The 24,456-nt window shown below is 43.2% G+C and overlaps 1 protein-coding gene across 2 annotated transcripts in view; it reads right to left on the bottom strand.

The window, feature by feature from the left end:
* LOC147894982 (Insulinase (Peptidase family M16) family protein) overlaps window positions 1-2,697 on the bottom strand; it is a 118,677-nt gene extending 115,980 nt beyond the window's left edge. For both annotated transcript variants that reach the window (XM_087384155.1, XM_087384154.1), the window contains exons 1-2: window positions 2,130-2,697; window positions 1,934-2,009 (exon numbers count right to left, since the gene is read on the bottom strand). In XM_087384155.1, coding sequence (XP_087240281.1) covers window positions 1,934-2,009; window positions 2,130-2,252 — 199 coding nt within the window. In that variant the 5' untranslated portion in view covers window positions 2,253-2,697. The remainder of the gene's footprint in view (window positions 1-1,933; window positions 2,010-2,129) is intronic.
* Between the last annotated feature and the right edge of the window lie 21,759 nt (window positions 2,698-24,456).

The following is a 24,456-nucleotide window of genomic DNA, read 5'->3' on the forward strand; positions in this document are numbered from 1 at the left end:
TTAGACTGCTAGTACCAATGCTTGTGACAAAATGGCCACACTAATGGCAGTAAGGAAGGGGCAGCATGAGCAGAAAGCAATGCTAGTTGGCTGACCTAAAGACCAAGAGTTGGGGAGGGAAGATCAAGAGTTGTGTGGAAAAGAGCAGAGGGAGAGGCATTGATAGCGCAAGAGGTGCAAGATGGAGGAGGGAGATTACTTCTTGATGTAAGGAGAGAGGTGATGAAGTAGGATAAGGGGAGGAGGGTGGCAAATGTACCATCACGACTGGGATTGGAAGCAAACCCAATATAATTGGGAGGACTTGATCAGCCATATCCATGCCAAATTCTTGCCACCTAACTAAGTAAACGGACTGACGCTTACTTCTTGGAGATATCCCAAGAACAGATGACTCAATCAACCACTGCACGAATCATTACACAGGTGACCATTTAAAGGATGATGGAGAGAAAGCTAGGCAACTTTCTCCATGGCCTCAGCTCAAACATTTAGTGGTGCGTCTGAAGCTTCAAGAACAAATCTCTAAGACTCGGCACATGAATACCAAGTTGCAATGAGGCAACCAGGCCGGATTACAGAACATAGGACAAGGTTTGAAGAGTCAAGGGCCCAAGGCAACCCATGATAGAACTACCACCGTTCCAATAGCATCTCATGTAGCAAAGTGGCAACGGGTAAACAATATGGCGGTTTTCTCAAGTCCAAAAGCAAAGGCATGACAAGCATCATCTCTATTAGAACTACCATGAACGCAGCCACGACAAGAGGCATTTGTCATCGCCTTCAATCTGCCAGAAAGCACTATGAGCGTCTTCATCAACCTTGAGAATAGTCTCTGAAGCCAGGTAAGTGACAAAAACTCAACAAAAAGGAAAGCAGTTAGGGCACATATTTAGTTTGGAACTATTTTCATTACGACTCCCTCTTTCCAACCAATCAGCAATCCCAAATAACCAATCAAAGACATACGTGCTAGACCCAATTAGGACACAAATTTTATGTTCTCTTTCATGATAGCAGCTCAAAAGCTTCGGACGATCCCCATGTAGCCACATACTTAGCTGCTTAATATCTAATAGCTCCTGTGCCATAGCCCTAAATGTCAAAATACACCATGAGGAAAGTCTAGAGACGATGGTCCCCGATCTCTTTCACTAAAAGTTAGTAGCACATCTATTGATGGCCCAAACAAAGTTTGCTTCTTACCACCAGGAATGACAAGTTCAAGCGGGATAGGATATACCAACCAAAGCAAGCATGTATTGTTTGCCAAGTGAGGAATTGCACTACAAGCAGTAGGATTGCAGGGGAGGCAAAAAGGCCCTTGATCAGTTCTGTATCATGTAGTTACAAAATCGTTTCAGGTAAGGTCCAGAAGCATATATCTATATGAATCCCAGGAATATGTCCAAATGAATCCTCTAAAAAAACACACAGTGCAGTTTCAATCTCATGACAGTCACCTCACAAGGTTGAAAACCATAAATTCCATCACTCATAGCAGGGGCTAGCTACTATGACATCCCCACCGACGTCATCAATGCCCAACGGTAAATCCACACATACAAATCCAAAATCCAAACATACTTGAGCATCCATTTATACGAAGTTCCAAAAGCATGCCGTTCTTCATGTTAGCAGACCAGTGATCTACATTCCAAACCAAATGCCTTAGGTGTCAATCCTAGTTGGTGCTCTGTTAAGCAAATATATAGCTGTATTTACAGCTCTGCTGAAAGTTCTACGGACGTGTATGAACAGAATGCAAGAACATGGTTCGCGTATTTTCACCTCCCATAACTTACATAAAATTACTGGCGGGTTATAGGAAGCCTGCACTATGAGAATTTCCTGAATTACCAGCGCAGCAATATGATGTGAAATTAACGTGCCGAAACTATCGGGCTACGCATACTTCATAGCCACTTGCCTAGGAAATGAGCCAACCCCTCGAGACCATCTGGGTCACTGAAATGCCCTGCATAGACATCCATTGCAGCTGCTGCCTGTGATACAACATACAGTCGCCATCATGATTTAGTTAAAATAACATATACGCATAATTCCTGCAATCTCAAGGCTGCAAGTGATCAGGCTTGTCGACAAAGAACCACATCCCTGCCAACCTTGTCAGTTTCTGGATCACTGATGAGTAAAACTTGGAGTTCATTAGCCAGCACGACCCTCCGATACTCCCGTTTGTCATTGCGAGGCTTCAATATCACCGTAGTCTCTGTGTTCTCCCCCATCGTGGAAGATGAAGCAGCGGAGGTGGTGGGTTTGTTCAGGCGCCCAAATGGGTTGGTTCAGCAGAGGGAATTCAATCGGAATCACAACTTGGCTGAGATGCTGTGCTGTGACTATTTGGAATGAGAATATGGAGGGTGAAAGGAAGAAGATGCGTGCACCCAATCAAGGAAAGGGCTTGCAATGGCTTGCACTCCGACGGTTGCTTGATCTCGAGTCCAAAGACTATAGCTTCGAGGGCACTCAATGGAATTGCCTCAGAAAGTTGCACGGTACTTACAACTTTCTTAGAAAAGCGAACATACGTGCTCGCAAAGCGCAGCGCCCACGCTTGTATTAAAGTGTGGTCCTTTCAAGCTGAGTTTCAAAGTTTCCATACAGGGTACTTTTCTCATGGGAAAAGAAGAACAAGGTGAATGATATTCAATCATTCCCATGATTAAAAACATAAACAAAAAGGAATCCACTGAAAATTGTGTGAAGGAAGAGGAGATGAAGGGGAGAGAGAGAGAGAGAGAGAGAGAAGAAAGGTGGAGATCATGTGTAAGAAGACTTGAGGAGATAAAGAAGGGAAGAAAGAGAGAGAGAGAGAGAGAAAATCAACCACTTTAAAGTCTCCATTGAAGTCCAATGAAGAAGAGCCAGAAATTCAAGAAATGCCTAATTTCTGATTTGCCAAAATCTCATGGTTGCTAAGGCTACCCTGAGGGCAGACCAAAAAGCTATACTATAGCTTTCAAAAATTGGGGACCCATCCTTAACCAAAGACTATACTGCAAGGTCCAAGGCGTTCACTTAATGTCCAAAGGAGGGAAAACAAAGTGTAATCATTATCTTGGAATTGTTGTAGCCCGTAGGAGAAGGGTTGAGCTGCAGGTAATGGCCATCTTCACGTGAATGTTCCAAAAAACAAAACCTTGGTTTAGTTTCCCAACCAAGTTTCAAATCCAACTTGAAACCCATTGCCCTGCGTGAAAAGGCTCTCCATTGGCATGCCCACAGATCATGCCTACAAGTCATGGATGGGCTCTGAAAACAAGTTTTGTAGCTTCAATTATATTCTTTCATCATTACACTTTTGTTTAATACAACATATTTTTCTTTCCAACCCAAAAAAAAAAGATTGCCCAACCATGGCCTAGAGGCATTCAATGCACAAATGGGCAAACATGGGTGGGTGTAGTCTGTAAACACCCTTAGCCTCGCCTACACTTTGTGGTTACATGACACTTCACTTAGAACTTAGGTCAAAACTTGGGACCCACCCTTACACCCCTTTTTTCATACATTAACGATTCACTCGCATATATGAAGTATAAGATTCTCACAAATAACTTGTCATGCCAAACTCTATGTTTACATGCCACTTTCTCTGTCTTGCTAGCATGGCCTTTAGTAGCTAGTGATAAAACGATTTTGAATTTGCAATGTATGCTTTTGCTTGTGTGGTTAGCTTTTGAACATAGCCTCCCTTTTATCACCTTGTAGTCTCGTTGGAAATTAGCAATGCCTCCTTCTCACACGACCTTGACAACAAAAGTGAGATGGTTACCATGTGAACTTATGGGGGTTAAAAATTTGGAATCCCCATTTGTAGCATCTTTAGGCTCCCACCATGAAATGGTGCCCAATTGGTAGCAATCGTCCGCCTTCAATGTTTTTTAAGATCCCAATGAAGGGGAAATGGTGTAATATCATAGTGGTTGAGGAGCGAACTGTAGTGACTCTATTGTAACTCATGTTGAATGATTAGGGAAGCTATGATGTAATGATAAGTGGGCAAGTGCTCAATATGTGATAGCGTTATGTAACTCTCTCTCTCTCTCTCTCTCTCTCTCTCTCTCTCTCTCTCTCTCTCTCTCTCACTCACCCGCTAGCAACTTCCTCCCTCCCTCCCCTCTAACCTGCTCCCCTCCCTCCCCGCCCTCCTGTTACGCCGCCTATTGTGCTGCTACTGTTCGTGGTGGGAGCTGTTGCGTCACCCGTGAGCTATTGCACCATCAACGCCCCTCTCATGAAGAGTTGTTGTTGTTTCTACACCATCAAGCCCCCCTTCCATGAGCTCGCCACATCCCCCATATGTGTAGTCTTCGACGGTGACTCACAAGAAAAGGGGAATCTCGAGGGAACTCTCCACCTCCTCCTGCTCCTTGCGGGAGCAATGCAAGCCCGTGGGGTCCGTAGTGTCACTTCAATGGCTTCCGGAGTTGCAACAATGTGAATCCTCAAGAGGGAAGGGAGGGGGGGGGGGGAGAGAGAGAGAGAGAGAGAGAGAGAGAGAGAGAGAGAGAGAGAGAGAGAGAGAGATGAAGAAAGGGAAGGAGTGAGCGGAAGGAGAAGAGAATGCATGGAGAAGGAAGGGGAAAGGGGGTGAGAGGCTACCAAAAGTCAACTTTTCTAGCTTTTATACATAGCACCTTTTGAAGGGATGGCCAACCCTACTCCTCCTCATCACTCTCTCTATTTCTTATGTTACAACCACTTGGCCATGCCAAGGTAAGAATCCATTGCTATTCTTCCTTTCTTTCGCTCTTGCTCTTGGGTGTAACATGCCCCCCTTTCTGTAGTTGAACCATCCCTGGATCATGATGTGCAAAGAAGGCCGATTGTGAGTATTGACTAGATGAGGGAGTGGCGGTCAAAGAGTCTTTGTGAGGTTTGGCAAAAAGGGAATCAAGGCTCCCAAAAGTGTGTGTCATGCATGTCCTCGAATGTGTTGATGTGGTGCGCATGGAGATCAGAGGTACATGATGCAAATGACATGTTTGAAGGTGGGCCGCTCATCCATGTTGAAGGCAATGTCATGGTGGATTCGCATATTTTGTTCCTCAAGCATGGGATGTTGCTTTGGAACGTCACATAACAAAATGATGAGGAGGTGGAAGTAATGGATGGAGGCAACCATGGCGGGAACTTCTGCGAATCGATCGATGTGACAAGGCCATACAATGTGCCAATGGGGGGAAATTTGTATATGACATTAAGGTCATTATCCCGCATTGCTTGAAAGATAGACCACTTCAACCGATAAGGCAGTGCCATATATGTGGGGTGTATATGGCGAGAGCGGCATGCATTGCAGTAGTGGATCTAAAATTCCCGCTTTGTCAAAAATGGTACACTCCAAGTGGGGGCTGAATTCCTGCTTCCTCATCAGTAGTGGGTACTTGAGAGGGGTTCGGTTTGTCATAACCTCCTCTTTCTTCAAGTCAATCGGTCACTTCCCACTTATGGTAAGTCCAAGTCGATGGATGACTTCCCACTTATGGTAAGTCAAGCTGATGAAGGCGATAAGTGCGCAGACTTCCATAATATCAACCGCCTTGAGGTCGAAAAGCTTTGGAGCTTGCCTTTCCACAGGCTTAGATTGGTCATGTCCTCGAAGGGTCGGCATTGATGGAGGACCCGATACCACCTCGGATCGACTATCAAAATGTCGTCGTAGTGATCTTTGCCGTCGTCTAGAAAGTGATCAGAGCTTGTGGCAAGTGGAGGCTACGGAACATCTCCGAGAGGTACAAATGCCAGTCTTAAAATTATCTGAACCTGGTCCAACATGAGGTCATTGGGAGGGTCTTGTAAAGGGTATGTAGAAGCCTCGATTGACTCCAAGTGCGTGATAGTGGAGCAATGGAGAGAAGAGGGTTGTGTGGAGGATGGCTGTGTAGATGGGGTGGATGTGGTAGGGTGAGGAAAATTGAGATATGTGTTATGGGCGGAAGCAGAGGAACGGTTGGGATTAGTTGGTGGTGAGGAAGGTGTGTTGTGTCGGGGTGGGCTATGGAATTAAAGATGACGATGGCTATATTAGACTTTCCATCAGTTAGGGAGTTAGGGTAAGCGACATGCTCGGTTTCAAAATGGCTAAAGGCATCGTCGAGCAAGTGTTGCATGGCTTCTAAGGCTTTATTATACAATTGGAGGATTATGGTGGGAGGGTATGGCACCACTCCATGCACCAAAAGAAATTGATAGGTATGTTGAGCCACCTCTCTACCACGTCCGCGCATCCACCCAAGGCCTTTGGCCATGGAATGTGGGGAGCATGCCCACATAGGGAGGTCATTAGGCTTAGTGAGTTCTAAATTTTCAAAGTCTGAGGTAAATTTTGAGGACTCGAGGAAATTAAGGAGGATGGGGGTGCAGGGGAAGCTGGCAAATGTCTTGGTCCTGGTCACCACTAAAAAAGGCCATGGCCAAAATTGGATATGCATGGAGAGAATGGAGGCATATGAGATCAAAAATGTATGTGGACGGAATGGGTTTATTGAGGTCTAGGTGATATTGGATAGAGGAGATTTTGAGAATGTTGAAGTGAAAATCGAAGGTGTCTTCCACTATGCGGGGCTCAAGGGCATGGGCGTTGAGGTCGACCGGTGCTTCTATTACCTGTTAATATTCCTCCTCTCGTTGACTGTCCATCTCCATCTCTTCTATAGGAGGCTAGGTCCACACGAGCTCTAGCCAGTGGTACAGGTCTTGGAGGGCTCATGATTGGAGGCGTGCAAGGCTTCGGTTTGTCGGTGCATTGCATGTTGCGACCTTTCTGCCTCCTATCGGTATTTCTCAAGGGCAAGCTTGGCTTCATTCATCTGAAGGAAATTTGTATCAAGCTGGGTTATTTCTACTGAGAGATCTTGTTTGAGGGCCTCATTCCTTTCCTATAAGGCTGCAGCTCACTGTTTAGATTTTGATGTTGCTTCCTCTAAGGTCTCTCCCACCGCCTATAGGCTGACAATGTGACTCTGGGCTAATTGGAGTTCCTCTATCAACCGTTGGATTTATTCCTAGTCGTGGGCCCGCATTATAGAGACCTTTGCATGTACCTCTTACCACCTTTTATAGATGTTGTGCATGATATTGACCCCGTGGACCAAATAATCCATGAGGCGATCCTCCATGAGGTAGAATACACGAGAGTTGGTAGCAGAGAGGTAGCATATGGGCCTGCTGCTAGTCCAACGGTTTGCTTGCCCTTTAGAGATGTGAGGAGGGAGGCAATGTGGCAGGATAGGTCAGGGAGCTGCTGAGACTGAAAGGTGTGTCCGGAACTAGGTTCATTGAAGTTCATAAGATTATCATAGATCTGATCTGCTTTGTGGAAATAATGGAGGGGGTGGTCATTTGGGGGGCCGTAAGAGGCATCGTGACCTTCTACTGGCCTATGCCGATTGCCTTTTACTATGCTTGTTCCTATTTGATCTGTTGCCATTGGGAGGCTGCCCTTGCCTCCTCCTCCTGTCTATGCTTTTGTGCTTCTTCTTGCGCAAAGGATGCTTGCTGGGCTAGGGTTGGCAGCATGCCCCTCATAGGGTGTGATGTGCTACTCCAAAGTGTCTAACCAACTAGTGAGTTGTCTTTGAATGATCAGCATCAGCAGCATGGGGTTGCCAATTTTTTGATGCAGCTTGCGACACTCGGTATTGGGAGTTGTGATAGAAAGCTTGGTATAGAGGGGAGTGGAGGGGACAACTTTTTGGCAATTAGCAGGGCAAGAGGTGTAAGCTTGACCACTCTCTTAGCACGGGGTTGTTGGCTGTGGGTTTCCTCTACCAACTCTTGTTGGGTTATGTGACTGGGAAGGGGAAGACATAGAGGTGGAGTGACGAACGGAGTAGTAATTGTGCTGCGGTGGTAGACAAAGTAATAGATGGGTTGGACAAGATTGGAGTGAAGATGTGGGTTTGGCTGGACTCCATGAGACCAAAGGAGTGGTAGATCACGAAAAGGTCGCTCAGCGACTTGTCTAAACTCTCCGAGGAAGAACATATGCAGACAAAAGGAGATCGGGGTGGGCGAAACAAGCAAGATGGCTATGGAGGCAGGGTTGTTAGTTGGGGATTTTTGGAAAAATTTTGCAAGACTTTGGCTATAATAGTTAACGCTGTTGATTTTTTCCCCAGGGTCCTCCTTTTATAGTTTTGTAACCCGACACACGTTGTACTAATAACCCGACAGGGGATGATGTGATAATAACTGGACGAGCATGACAATGGTGGTTGTATGTGGAGCTTGATCCTTTTTTTGAGATTGCTTTTTGCCATGCTTTGGATGCAGGCGTGCTTATACCCATTTCATGAAGGGGGTTTAGGGGGGGGCAACACCCCCCCTAGGATGTCACCAAAAATATATGAAAATTGGTGCATGAGTTGCTTATGAGTTGTGTGATCAAAATTGTAAGATAAGGGTGTGGCTCACATAGAAGATTAGTAGTGGATATACTGCTTGTATCTTGCATCTTCTCACTTGCTAGATAAGAAAGACACATGATTGGTTATTTCATTAAGGGCATAGCCCACATGAACCACGTATATCGGTGTCTCTTTGTCTCTTCCATTGTGTGCTTCTTCTTTTTCTTTTTCTTTTTCTTCTTCTCTCTCCTTCTTCTTCCTCTTGTTCTTCTTACTCTCCTCCATCTGGTTCCCACATAGTCCCAAGAAATGTCAAAGTCAGGAAAACACACTCATATGGTACCCCAGAAGGACTCCTCACAAAATCCACTGGGTCATTATCCCCACATCCGTCAGGTTATTATCTCCACATATATGCTAGGATATCATCACAGTGTGCACCAAGATATCATCGCAGAGTGTGCTAAGATAGCATGCGCCAAAATGCCATTGTTAGGAGCAAGGCAATAATGGAGCAACAATGCAAGAAGAGGAATGCGTAAAGGAGCATGCATGACACATGTGGATATGAGTTTAGCTATTGCTGCTGGATGCGCCCAACTGATCCTAATTGCAGTAGTGTGCTACTTTCCTCCAAACACGTCATCCTATGCATGTGAGAGGTCAATATTATAGAGGGACACAACACATATGAGACAATCCACGATGCAATCACGGAGTTCCTGAGATAGGGAGACACCCTCCTTCTAGGGGACTTCAATGCATGGGTAGGGGATAGGCAGGTGGTCCTGCTAGACTTTGCACATGAGAGAGATCCCCACATAGTCTTCGAGCTAGATGCAGTTGAGCTTGGGATATTGAGGCACTTTGCAAATGCCCCACATGTGACAAGGTACGCGTCACATCTACTTGAGTTGGGGGCAGTCCATGACTTGATCATCTATAATGGTCTTGAGAGATGGCTATCATTTAGAGGACTCACTTGTTTCCCACATGGTGGTGGGACAAGTACAGTGGACTACCTACTAGGCCCACTAGGCTTTGTCTTGTGGATACATGATTTCATTGTAAGCCCCCTCCCACTTGGAGTTGCACTCATACCTGGCCTTCCAGATCTCTGCTACTATGCCAACCACAGGGAGAGCCCCCCTACACTTGCACGTGTCTAGATCCACTTTGGTTGTGCCCTCGACCCAATGTACATGAGTCACTTAGCCAAGGAGCTTCCGGCTTCATGACAATGAGCAGTGATGGTTGGGAGAAGCTTTGTGTGATCTTCTTTGATGAATTACAAGACCTTATAGTATCAAGGATTGTTGACCTTATACGAATTGTCATACAAGGTTCTTTGTCACTGCAAAACAAAGATCAACATTTTACCCTTTTATCACAAAAGAACAAAGGGATTCATTATATACTGGTAACCTAGCTCTAAATAAGTCCTTGAGCTCTCATTCCAAGAGAGAGAAAAGAATATATTGATGGCTCAATGAGTAGAGTATTGAAGAACAAATCATCCCTCCTTGATTGAAGATTAGGTACAAACATATTAGATGGATGGATTAACAGTGGCAATGTATGAAATGGTTATTATTTTGGAAACATTGCTATGAAAGGATATTGATGTGAATATCATCAATAAAAAAAGTGGTGAGGGTGGTAGCTCTACATTAGATGGATCTAAATGAAGAGAAACTTATAGAAATGCACACAAAGATGCAGGGGGGTCAAGTGTTGCAAAGAGTCATTGAGGTTCCACTTGCATTGAGGCCTTACAACCAATAATGGTTACATATTTACATAGGGGTAGCGGTCCTCCACTCAAAGCTCTAAAGAGGTCCTCGAGCTCTCATTCCAAGAGAGAGAAAAGAATATATTGGATGCTCAATGAGTAGAGTATTGAAAAAACAAATCATCCCTCCTTGATTGAAGATTACGTACAAACATATTGGATGGATGGATTGACAATGGCAATGTATGAAATGGTTATTATTTTGGAAACATTGCTATGAAAGGATATTGATGTGAATATCATCAATAAAAAATTTCAAGTTGACTACTTTAAACACATACTCAATTGAAATTGAGAGCAATGTTCAAGAGAAAGTAGAAAATCTCAACAAGAAGGAACACAATCCATAAGTGAAAGAAGAGTAGTTAGAGAGATGAAGATTTTGAGATGGAAGACAATAAACCAAAGAATTGCAAGTCTAGCTCAAGTGGTGAGGGTGGTAGCTCTACATTAGATGGATCTAATGAAGAGAAACTTATAGAAATGTGCACGAAGATGCAGGGGGGTCAAGTGTTGCAAAGAGCCGTTGAGGTTCCACTTGTCATAAGGAAAGGCTAGAGTGAGGAACAACCCAGCGTGTTACATTTGAAGGGAAAGGGAAGGCTATAAACGTGGAAAGATAAAAAGTAAAACCCAAATGGGCACCCATAGTTTTTTTAAAGGCCTCGGAAGTGGAGAAGGTGGGGCAAGTAGGAAGATAGAACTTATAGTAGGTAGTGAGCCTGCAACTCAAACCTTCATGACTAGTCTAGAGGATGCTATTAATTATGATCCTCTTAGTACATAGAATATAGGGGCAAAGGTTAGTGTAATATCATAGATGGAGACTGAGAAGAATGTAGAGAAAAGAGTAAAATACTTTTGTATTTAAAGAGTGGTATTTTTCACCAAGAAAGTGTATATATACACCTCTTCTACATGTTTTGCATTTGAGAGAGAGAGAAAGAGAGAGAGAGAGAGAGAGAGAGAGAGAGAGAGAGAGAGAGAGAATAGTTGGTGGGAGTAAGGAGAGAAGTGGACAAGCACTTATAGTTAGGGCACAATGGGCACAAGAACTCCACTTCCTTATAATTTGTGCGTGATGTAAGAGGATACACACCAAAGTTCAAAATCTTTCTCTCTTCTTGAGGAAATGCTAGTTGCTTTACTTGTTACATCACTTGAGGTGCTTTGATTCATACATGATTCATCCTTAGTTTATAAGAGCATAGGACATGGTATCATCGTCTTCATTACAGTCACTTTGCATGGCTAACTTTTGTAAGTTTTTAACCATTTTGCTTCTATGGTCATTTCACTCACATTTTTTTGCTCACTCAATTCAAGTATTCTTAGTCTAAGGACTTTATTGAAGTTGTGATACTATACCATGCTTAAATATAGCATAAGCTATCACTACACATGCTTGCTTTGAACTATCATTATATATATGCTATGTATTCCTTTTTTTTTTGGATTACTAGTATAGGTTTCCTAGCATAAAATTGCTTCATGACATGTTAAAAACTAATTGTATGGGAAGCCAATCTTTTGTTTCCAAAATTTTACATAGGTTGTGTGGGGAGCCAATCTTATGCATTATAAATAATTTGTGATAGGTGGCATTAGCCTTATGATCATGATTTGGCTTTGGTCCTATTGAAATTTATCTGCAGCTCAGCATTCAATACACTTTATGTAGTGTAACACACTAGATAAAAATTGCATATTTATGTAAGTCATCTTACTACTATGTTACCATATTAATTCTTTGAACATAAACTAAATGCCATTGAACTTATTCACTTGTGTTGAGTGTAGCTCAAGATTTAAACATTCAAATCACACACTACTATGTAGTTTAGAAATGGTGAAATCAATAATTTCTTTTATACAACTCAATAGTTGGTGATGGAATATACTTTTGCATTATGCAATTGACAACATCCCACCATGGTACTTATACACATCATGGACCACACATTTTATGCTACCGCTTTGATGCCATGCAAAGTCCATTAAGAATGAAATTAATGAATAAAGTTGAAAAGTATTGCATACTTAACTCCTTGATAAATTCTCAAAGAAACTTTTTGGAAAATTTTAGAAGTTTGAATCTAAATAATTACTCATCAGCTCTCTCTAATGAGAGGCAAAAAAATGAGACTCAAAAGTGTGATTTTATTACATCACCATTAGAAATGTATGCACAGTGATAATGTATTCAAACGTCTAATTATCAAAACTCAAAGCAAGATTAATTTCTTTAATAGGCTACATAACCAACTCTCCATTACAACCAAACACTTTCAATTTTTGCACTTCACGCTCAGGTGTAACCCTCAACAATGAATATCATTCTTCTACAAGTGTTTCTCTTGAATACGGTCTACATTTACTTGGTTGGGCATACAAAGATACTTGTTTCAATAGTCACAGGCATCATGTGTATTTTATATAACATACTTGTCTCTTTGCAAGCCATAGCACAAGTGCGAGTATAGGTTGTATCTTAATCTTTTCTTGAGTTCTCTCATATAAATTTAACATTGCTCTTAACTATAATTTTGAGCTAGAGCATCATCATATTCAATTAATGTTGTTCTTTTATTGCAAATTTAAGGAATTTCACCTTGATGGCTTTTGAATTTTGAAAAAATTTCTACTCACTTTACTAGCGTCTATTTCATAATTTTAACCAGAAACCTATTGGGCATTCTTGGACCTCTTGCACTTGGATACTTCTCATTATATTTATGAACCACTTGCACCTAGTTTTCTACGATTGATTCTATAGGACTTGAACACACACACACACACACACACACACGCGCGCACGCACGCACGCACGCATGCACACACACACACTTTGCCCACACACACACTTTATATTCTCATATAGCATTTGATATTACAAGTCATTATGATAATCTACACATCCTTACAAGATCCTATAATTTGATATGGAAACCACATTACTTCTCCAATAGCATGAGAACATTCATTTTTGTTTCCACAAGTAAAAAGTGAATTATACATGAGGTTATCAATGGTAATTATATTTTACCAAGTCTCTTGACTTACAATTGAAAAATACATTATACATGGGCTAATATCTTACTAATAGAAGCTCTTAAGGAACAAAATAACTAAACACTATTAAAAACAATTGATATAGCTAAATCAAAACTTTGCCATAGCTAAAGAAGGAAAATTAATATTGAGCATGTGCATGATTATTTGTTGCATGTATGTAGCAATGATGAGCTATTGCATCCTTCATCTAAATGTGATTGGCATATAGGCTCTTGGAAAATTGCAAGGAAGCCAGGCTTTCCAACAAGGTTGTCATGACTTGCACACCCACGAGTGCTAGTATTAACACTTGAGGGAATACACAAAGTAGAAGAATAGCTATTGAAATTGGAGGATTGACTCCTAAGTACAAAGGTCAAGGGAAGGAATCTAGTGATGATAATCTTTGGATACGCCATCTTAGTCAATTTTTGTTTCCCTTGAGAACCAGATGGATATGGACCTAGATATACAGGAAGCTTGTGTAGGCTATGCAATGAGTGCATTAGGTTGGTTGTCTTGGAAGAAAGTCTAGGGCTATGAAGGGGTTCCTAATTGTTGTCAACCATTGTTTACCTAGTTGATTGAAAAAGATAGAGGTGAAAATCATTGACGGTTAAGCCTATGTGCCGAGTCCCACAAATGAAAAATTAAAGTTCTCTAAAGATCTTGATTTGTCCAATTAGGATCTATTATGGCACCAAGAGGGAGTAAGAGCTAACGAGTGTTACCAAATAGGGTTAGAGTTGTGCACAAATCCAATACTAGTTAGTAATTCTTAACTTAGCCCTTGTATTTTCTATGAATTCTCCATGAATATGCAAAAATCGGTTGATTCATAAGCCCATTGCTTAATTATTCTTAGCTATAATCATAGATACTTTTTTGGTGTTATGCATGAGTAGCATATCATGATGCATCCATACATATGGCAATGATCACATGTCCATAGTAGTTGAAACACAACCATCATGCCTTCCTTAAGATAATGGTTCAACAAATGGCTAGAATTGGAATTGCAAGAACAGAAGAAAACTCATCAAACACATCCAAGAAATATTATTACTTAGGCACACAATATGGGGCCCAAAGGGGGATTGTACCGCAAGGGGACTTTATTCACTTGCCAAGGATACGTCATACATCCATGAAGACCCCTTGAGTAGCCATAAAGGCACCATTGATTCTTATCATCTCTAGCAAGATACAAATGAATTCTTCATGACTTTGCATGATTGCTCATTCCATCATCCATGTACCACGCTTCTTGCAATTCAAAGAAGAAGCAAGTTAGGGGCTACAAACTCTAGATGCTCATCTAGGGCTCAAGGTAGTTTAAACATGTACATAGCATGAGAATTTTTTGAAAACATAAGGAATAAACTTTATCCTTTGTTAAAGAGAATACCTTAGTCTTCCTACCTCTAAAAGAGAGGAAAGGGACCTCCAAAAAAAAAAAAAAAAGGGAATTCATTTCTCCAAACAAGAACCTCATCATCACAACATTACTTGAAACACTCAACATACAATGAAAACACATTCCTCAAGCCTCTCCATGACATTTGAACACAATATTAGCCTCATCATCGACCATCATCTTGAGCTGACATTTTGGAGCAGCATGTCTACTAGATTGGGTCCTTCCTGCAAGGAGCTAGCCTAGTGCATTTCAGGTGTGGGAATGTTATTTTCTGTAGCACAAAGGCCTATGCAACCTGTGCATGTTAGACAATGTGGAGCTTTAATGCCGACATGTATGTAGTCAATGTGTAGCATGGATAGGAATGCCTAACAACTAAGGAGAATGCATTTCTGCCAATGCTTGTAATGCAATCTAGCCATGTTATTCCATTCCCTAGTAGGCAGCCAAACCATGCTTCATGATACCTCTGGATGCAAGACAAAAAACTGGTTATTGTCAGGCAATTATAGCTACAAATACTAAAAGATTTTGTGGGGACATGTGTCAAATGAAAATATTAGCTAAATGTGAAAATAAATACAGATAGCAACAACCCAATGCCACTATGAAAATATCTCCTTGTTTTGCAATGCACATGGTTGATGGTACAAGGGCTAAATTCATGGATGCTTTATCGATGATGCTTCAGAGCATGACCCAAACTCAACCCGAGGTATTGAAGCAGATGGGCCAACAGATTGGCCAACAAATTTGTGAGAAGATAGGAGACGTTGTGCACATTACAATGCAGGAGATGGGCAAGCAACCCATGCTCCCTCCTCTACACCTAAGTGATAGGGATGGGAAGGATATTGATATAGTGTATCACAAGAGGAACAATGACCCCATTTGTAGGGGACCTAGGAAAGACACATTCCTATGAAAGGCCAATTGCATTTACCTATGCTGAGGGAACAAATAACCTATCCCTTGGTTGTGAATGATTCCCATGGACAACATCAGATTTTGGTCACTAACACTGAACGCGAGCGTGCCACTATTAGCATGGAAAAGCATGATGCGTTGACCAAAGTTCGTGGGTTTGGGACACATATCTATTCAAATAATCTGCCCAAAGAGTCTCCTAGCCTGCCACAAGGTTGTCAAAGACAAGCCTACATCAAAGGGCAATCAGAATTTGAGATAATCAGCTTACATGCCATGCTAATGAAGCATACAAAAGAGATGCATTCACTTGAGACTCAACTTAATGGTGTGTAAATGGAAACCAAGCCATTCATGCAGATTCAAGGATAACACTAGACAACAAAGCCCTACAATTGATTCTTACATGTTCATGACCATTGCAAATGACAAAAGCTGCAAGTACATGGTATAACCTGAAAATGATAGCCAAAATTATGAATACAATGGATAGTAAAAGAAAGATGGTTGTTATGACACTTTATAGCAAAATCTAAAATGGTAGCCAAAATTATGAAGCCAACAAACAACAAAAGGAAGATGGCTATTATGATTAGAAAATGGGCATGATGGTGAGCAACCCTTGCACAACCACATTTTCTAAATAATTATTATACCCAACAATACATTAGTGTGCAACAACAAGATAATGCAGATGCAACTGGATGGAAAAGATACACATGGAAGTGCTATTGAAGGAGACCAAGGGAATGCTATACTTGGGGATGAGGCAAACTTGCAACGATAGAAGTTGAGGATCATGAAGGACAAAGGCAATCAATTTCTTCTCGAGGCTAATCTCACAGGTCATGTTAATGCTACATCCTTGTCGGTAGAGCACCAAAGTACACTAATGCATGGGGATTTTACTGCAACCCCACACAAGGTGCATTTTGGGCAATAGGCAGAGCATTTATTACACAACCAGCAAGATCCTTCCATCTTTGGGAAGGCTACTAGTGAGAAGTCCACTATGATCTTGCCCATGGGAAATTCCAGCCACAGAGCTTTCACCAATGACTAAGAAGCTCTATTTTAGCATTATGCCTATGAGAAAAGTTGGTCTCAATCTCAATCAGATAGTAGGCTCTACACAGAGTCTAGACCACCCCAAAGATGCCTCGATAGATTGATGTGCATGCCCAATATGTACATAGGTTTGTGGGGTGAGTGGGACATTGATGTTTCCTTTTTAACTCAGCACCATGCTTACATGGGCCTACCATGTAAGGTCACATATAATTTGTCTTTCTTAAATTATGGCAGTGGCTTGGTGGGATAAGTGTGTGGTAGACACATAAAAAAGAGACCACAAATTCAAAGGAAAGACAAGGTGGGCATCCCACTAAGGCCTTGCCTTTTGGAATGTTATTGTAGGTGTAAGTGTTAGTATCCATTAAGTGTAAATGTATGCAATGCAATGGTCTATCCAGTATGCGGATGAGTAAGTTGCTGGTTCTTTGAATTCTAAGTTCTTTTTTTATACAAATATGATAGCTATATTATTTATAAAGAAAAGAAAATTCGGTCCCCTTAGAGATAGTTAAAAAGGCGTTGTATTTTCTCGTACTTTCACACTTACTACTCTTAAATACTCCATGTTCCACACCTTAAACACCATGCTCACATAAACTTCCACCTCTTTCAAACAGATCCTTAACGCATCCTAGTTATCAAAAATCTGTTTGTTTCTTAGTTGCTAGATGCAACTAATGACTGTAGCCTGGACCAACTGTTTGAATTCTAAGTTGAAATGAAAGTAGTCCATCATGGTTTTGATTGTGGTGTTTGTTGAGAGGTATCTGTGCTGAAGTCACCACTATGGCCTTCCTTTCCCATTTAGAGAAAATGTAAAGTAGCTCGAATAAATAATACAATAAATTTTCCAGTAACTTATAAAAGGGAAATGAAAGGTGTATGAAAGGGAAAGAGAAAAACGCAAGTAAAGGTGAATAAATATAGGGAAAGGTAGATGAGTGAAAAGAGAGGATAGAAAAAAGACAAAAGAGGAGATAGGCCATTAAACATGAGTGAAGACGTGGCCATTTTGGCGAGAGACCCTCATCTCACATGCTTTTAATAAAGGTGGTGTCATAGAAGCTAAATGATTGAATAATTCACTACCTCCCATGTAAGGCCAAAAACTTAATCCACACAAAGTGGAAAAATCCATCTCTCTGTAGACCCTTAGCAGGGCCAACAAAGAATCCTCATGAGCGGGAACTTTGGAAGGACATTAATCCAATGGATGATGAGGGCAACATTCCTTCTAAGGGCCTGTGTCATGTCCACATCTAGTTAAAGATGAGGACTTTGTCTCGGAACACTATACAAGCTTTCAAAGACCTCATTATGTCCTAAGTTTGAGTTCAAGATGAAGGCCCTTGCAAATTTCCATTCTCCTTGTGGCATCTTGGTGTGGCTATGTCAAAAGGATATGTTTTCTTAGTATATTAATGCCAAGAAGATTATTCAAACTTTCAAGATGGAATGCAACCCAAGTGCTACTCCTATGAAGATGAGCATAATTTGGACTATGCCACATTCTAATGGAAGTTGGTTTATGATCTTATCTTTTGAACACGTACCTAGACATCAGCTACCACACACAGGAAACTATATGGCTGAGACAGATCTATGATCTTCTTATGAGCTTGAAACCTGACTACTACCAACATTACATGCCAATCACACAAACCTCCATTATTGCATGCATCAAGTACATGTGCCTTAAGAGAGATCAGCATTAATACCTTCTTCCTTCGGGCAACTGTGATGATCCACAGTTTGGAATTGAGAGGGAAGTGTGGCAATAATCCTCCAACCCAGTGCCCATATGTCCTAGATAGTGCCCACTACAAAGCCTCAACTAGGAGCAGCCAGCCTATGGCAGCTCCTAGAAGAGGTCCTACCATGAGGTTCAAATATTTTTGTTTGGAAAGGATGAGTTTGGGTATGTCCATAGATTCATCTAGATATATGTTAGAAGATGCAAATTTCACTTTATGAACTCTCTCTTATTTGAAGTGTGTGTGTGTAGGAATCTTGTGAGATGCTCAAAACTCATCCTCTTAAAAAAAAAACAGATAGTACGAAGGTGTTTGTATCTATATGCATGCAGGAGTGTGTGTGTGTTTAGAGCCCCATACAAGGAGCAGCCACCTGGCAATTAATGCTCTGTCCATAAGCCCTTGTCAATGCACATCATAGGACACAAAGGATCATCACAAAGAATTACCAGAGTCCCGAACTCAAACCTGCAAGAATCACCCAACTTAGAGTCTGTTGACCAAAAGAAATTGCACACTTGAATCTAGAAACAACAGATTTTTGACTGACACAAAGCTTATTCAAGCAACAGATTCACAATCTTTTGGAGGCACCTCAGAATCACTTTCGTCCTGTCTTACCTAAACCTCACCAGGAGAATTTTGAGTAGGAAAGACATTGGCTGGGGCAGATGCACTAGCATCACCAATAGCCCCCCACCAGTACACCTTTCCTTTAAGCTATGGATGCAATGGATTGCTGACAAGAAACATCGTTTTGAGGTAAGTCCAACGGCTGCATATCAGTCATCACAAATCCGGATGCTCTTTATAGCACATATTGTGTCATCTGCATGGATTGGTATCCGACATGTACTAGGTACACAAGACTAGCTCAGGTAGCCTGGGGAGGCTTAGAGCTAGGTAGGCTTGATTCTCGAGTTGAGTGGCAAGGGTACGAACCAGTTAGAGGTCTTCGCTATTTTTGGCGCTTGGGGCTCGAGTCTATAAAAGGGGCCCAAGGGTTCAGTTCTCAGGGAGCCGATGGGAGCAAGTTTTGTTCCCAAGTGCTAGGTCTGATCCTGGATTGAGTCACGGATGCACGCCTGCATCATAGCATAGCCCAAGGCCTAGTAGCAGATCCTAGGCTTCACAGCACCACCTGGTGGTATGGGACACTAGGCTAGTTAGGATCTGGTTGGGAGTTCGTGCCAGTAGCTCAGCTCGTGGCTTGGAGGGGACATCTCTTGATTCGAGATCACATCTCATAGATGTCATGGTTGGGTGGTGAGCAGCCTACTCAGTTTCCTCATGTTGTGTGTGTTCTTGTGTTTGCTTGTAGATCAGAGGTTTCAGGAGTGCTGGGGACATGTCAGTTGGTATCAAAGCCAACTCCTAAGGTAGGAACTTCTGTTGCGAGAATTTTGGATGATTTTTTTTCCAGGTATGCCCTAATTTCGAATTTCATGCTCAAACCCTGCAAGTGTCTACTGGTTCATCACTTAAGGGAAGTGGTATTAGATTGGGATGGAAGGAAAGAGAGAGAGAGAGTGCAGGGTGATTTCGTTGCAAGAAGTGACAGGTTGAGAGAGAGGGGAAGAGGTGTAGTTAGGAGGAAGTAGTGGGGTCCAAGTAGAGGCATCAGAAGGGAGTTAGGAGAGAGCGTAAAGTTGGGGCGAACCCAAGGGGATCCCACATGTCGGCTGGCTACTCAGGGGTTGTGATTGCAGGTTTTAAGGGGAGCACAAGAAGGTGCGAAACAAGATAGGGATAGATCGCAATTTGGGTCAGCTGCTTTTTGGGGGGGCCTGGGGGCTTTAAAAAAGCACTACCCCTCCGTTTTTGGAGGGTGAGCTTTTGGAAAAGCAGGGCTTTACTAAAAGCCTACTCTCTCGCTATAAGTTCGGCCAAATTGCTTTCTCCCATAGTCTACAGATTGTGCATAATTCTAGCCCTCTACACCTTCACGCCTGGGAGCCAGAACATTGGTACGGCCTGCTACAGCACTTCGTACAGACAGCCAGGAGCAGAGTTCCAGGTTCCAGAATTTGAGTTGAATCGTTCACTCAACTCAGCCAGCTTACCTTCTTCATCGACCATCTTTCCCTTTTTCCATCGCCTCCTTCTTGGCTAGTTTCCACTTTGTTTCTACCTCCTAGCTCTGAGGCCACCTGCTTGTTTCTCTTCTCTAGCCTATTTTCTTTTTAGATCAGAGATTTCAGTCATGGCTGATTTTGTAGACCCTGAGCTTGTGATGGGAGACCAGGATTTGAACTACCATGCGGATGATTACGAGGGTCTCTACGATGATCTGATTATGAAGAAAGCCTTCAGTGAATTCACCACTACTCTTGATGGAAAGTTTGAGCAAGATAACACGAATCAAACGGGGTGACACAGCAACTCCAAGGGATTCAGACTACACTCACACTTTTGACTAGCATTGTTCAGGTGCTCACGCATGTGGATGCCATGGCTTTAGTGTCAGGTCTGAACATCACTCCAGATCCTTTTCCTGGAGATCACAAGTCTCGTATCAAGGAGGTTGTTGACACTTGGTTGCACAAGTGGCAAGTACACTTCCAGTTTCACCCTAATCCAGATGATAAGAAAATACAGCTTGTAGCTGGGTTTATGTCAGGAAAGGCTTTATTGTGGTGGAAGGAACTCCAACCCAAGCCTGCAACATGGAACGAATTCGAAGGGGTCTTCAAGAAAGAGTTTCTGAAGAAGGAGGAATATTACGATATTGTAGGCAAGCTCAAAGCCCTCGATATGTCCAAGCTGAATTTGACTTTTGAGGTTTATCTTTAGAGGTTTTGAGATTTGCAGACCAGAGCTACAAAGATGGATCCAGTGACCTTGTTAGGTTTCTTTATGGATGGTTTGCATGACTCGTATGAGTTACAGATCAAGAACAACAAGTGTACCACGTTGCAAGAGGCCATGAATTACATGCATATTTATGATGATACCATGGCCAATGCAAAGGGAACCACAATTGTTGACACGAGTGGGAAGAACAAGAGGAAGTTCTTCCAGTCTACCACTGGTACCGGGGAGCCAAAGTCTATAGACGCCGCCTCCAAGAAACATTTGACTCAGGCAAAGAATGGTCGTGCCCGTTTCCTTTGTACCTTGAAGCTAAAGAAGGAAGGACGTTGCTTCTTCTGCAAGGAGCATGGCCACACTAAGAATGATTGTCCTAAGCACAAGAACCAGAAGCAAGCACCGGGACCGAAGCTCTAGGTGGGTCTGGGTACTAAAGCCAAGGGAGCTAATTAAGTTGCGATGATAGGTATTTCTATAAATGTCATTACCTGCCCACTTTCTGGTAATTGCACTTTTAATACTTCGTTATTTGGTTCTCATGATCTTTTCTGAGTTTATGGAGAAGTTAGGAACCAAAGAGTTCACATTCTCTTTGTTGACTCTGTGCCAACATGAACTTATGAAGAAAGAGAAGGTGATACAACTTTGTGATACAACTTTGTGTTACAACTTTGTGTTACAACTTCTAGACACAACTTTATGTTACGACTTTGTGTAACAACTTTGTGTTACGAGTTTGTCTACATGAAGAGAGAGAATGTGTTACGACTTTGTGACACAACTTTGTGTTACAACTTTGTGTTACAACTTTGTGTAACAACTTTGTGTTACAACTTTGTGTAACAACTTTGTGTAACAACTTTGTGTTACAACTTTTACATGAAGAGAGAGAATGTGTAACAACTTTGTGTAACAACTTTGTGTTACAACTTTGTGATACAACTTTGTGTTACAACTTTGTGATACGACTTTGTGTTACATGCAGAGAGAGAAGCTCTCCAACTTGTATAAATACCCCATAATGGAATGAAGCCCACACTCTTGGGGCATTGTGTTGAGTCTACATTGGTATTCCAAGCATTTGTCTCAAGTGTCCATGCTTCCTTGCACTGCACGTCCAAAAGCATGTCCTAACCTTGCAACCCTTCTCCCCTCTCCTCCAACCCTGCAACCCACCCTCTCCCTCTCCTCCTCCCTCCTCCTCCTTCCTCCTCCTCCTCCTCCTCCTCCTCCCTCCTCCTCCTCCTCCTCTCTCCTCTCCCTCCCTTCTCCTCTTCCCTCCTCCTCCTTCCTCCTCTCTCTTCTTTCACCCATGCTCTTACACCTTCTTCCTCTCCCACTCCTATGCTTTCCTAAACCCTTAAACTCCATGATCTACGAGGGAGACGAGTTCTCCACCATGTACTCTACTCTGAACCTTGGATCCTCCTTCTAACCCTGGACTCCTTCTAAACCTTGGAACCTCCTTCTAAACCCTGGAACTCTTTCTGAACCCTGGAACCTCCTTCTGAACCCTGGAACTTCTCCTAAACCCTTGAACTCTTTCTAAACCCTACAACCTCCTTTTGAACCCTTAAACTCCTCCTAAACCCTACAACCCCCAATGAAGGCGAAAGCCTCCATTACCCCAACAACAATGGTTTACGTGCCTTTTACACATGCTTGCACTTTGTTTGCTTACCACACTTAAGCCTACGTCTCTCACCGGAACACGACTCGAGGTCCTAAGCTACACATATACTACAACCGACAATCCCAATATATCTGTAGGTGACAAAAAGCCTCGGAACCCTGCAACATAGAATACCTAGCTCTTCCTACGAAAGCGGTAGGAAAGAGCCAACATTTGGCGCCGCTGCCGGGGAGACTAGCGCCTCAAGTAGCGAGTAAACATGCGTAGGTAGGTGTAAAACAAGTCACTACTTCAAACTTTCACGCACATACCACTCAAGGGCAAGGAGAGTAAAAATTTTTCCAAATCTAGCCAAACATATCAACCCCAAACATCCACTTTGGGTTACTACCTTAAGAAATTTTCTTAATTTCTTAAATAAAAGCCACATGATGTACAATTGGGCTAGGTAGTGGACACGGTTGCGTAGAGCTTTCAATTACGATCATTTTACCTTTTTACAGAAAGGCAAACCGAGCTCTCCATAAAGAGTTATGGCTCGGGAAGAGTTTAGGGTTAAACCCTAAACCTAAACCCTAAACCTAAAATCCAAACCTATAAAAACCTACTCCACCCCCCTCATTCTTTATCTTTCACTTTTTGCCTCCATTCTCTTCCACCTTCCGAGCCCCACGCAAGACACTCCTCCCTCTCCATCGACCGCCCCCTTACTCCTATCCTCGCCATGTAAGTGACATCGAGCCCTTCTCGCAGCGATGACCTAGCCTTCCACCCACCGTCCATTGTTCCGCGACAATCCCGTTACATCGAGAAAGACTTGGAGAGCGTCAGGTAACCACTTCGCCTTGCTTTTCAATTTTCGTCTTTTAGTTTTTTTTTTTTGTTTGTTGCTCTTTTACCCCTCCCCCTCCACCACCATCTCCCCCTCTCCCCCTCCCCCTTCATCTCCCCCTCCCTCTCCACCACCACCTCCCCCCTCCCCCTCCCCCTCTCCACCTCCCCCTTCATCTCCCCCTCCCTCTCCACCACCACCTCCCCCCTCCCCCTCCCCATCTCCCCCTCCCCCTCTCCACCTCCTGCCCCCTCCCCATCTCCCCCTCCCCCTCCACTACCACCTCCCCCTCTCCACCACCACCTCCCCCTCCCTCTTCATCTCCCCCTCCACTACCACCTCCCCCTCTCCACCACCACCTCCCCCTCCCTCTTCATCTCCCCCTCCACCACCCCCTTCCCCCCTCCACCACCATCCTCTCCTCTCATCTCCCCCTCCCCCTCCACCACCTCCCCCCTCCCCCTCCACCACCTCCCCCCTCCCCCTCCCCCTCACCACCACCTCCCCCCTCCCCCTTCATCTCCCCCTCCACCACCCCCTTCCCCCCTCTCCCACCACCTCCCCCCTCCCCCTCCCCCTCTCTCCTCTCTCCCCCTCATTCTCTTCCCCTTTTCCCCTCTCTCTCTCTCTTCTCTCTCTCCCCTCTCTCCTCTCTCCCCTCTCTCCCCCACCCCCTCTCTCACACCCTCTCCCCTCCCCCTCTCCCTCTCCCCCACCCCCTCACCTCCCCCTCTCCCCCCTCCCCCTACATCTCCCCCACCCCCTCTCCCCTACCCCT

The sequence above is a fragment of the Dipteris shenzhenensis genome, chromosome 13 (assembly GCF_047967505.1).
Source record: "Dipteris shenzhenensis isolate YYH24624 ecotype China chromosome 13, Dip_SZ_1.0, whole genome shotgun sequence".
NCBI lineage: Eukaryota > Viridiplantae > Streptophyta > Polypodiopsida > Gleicheniales > Dipteridaceae > Dipteris > Dipteris shenzhenensis.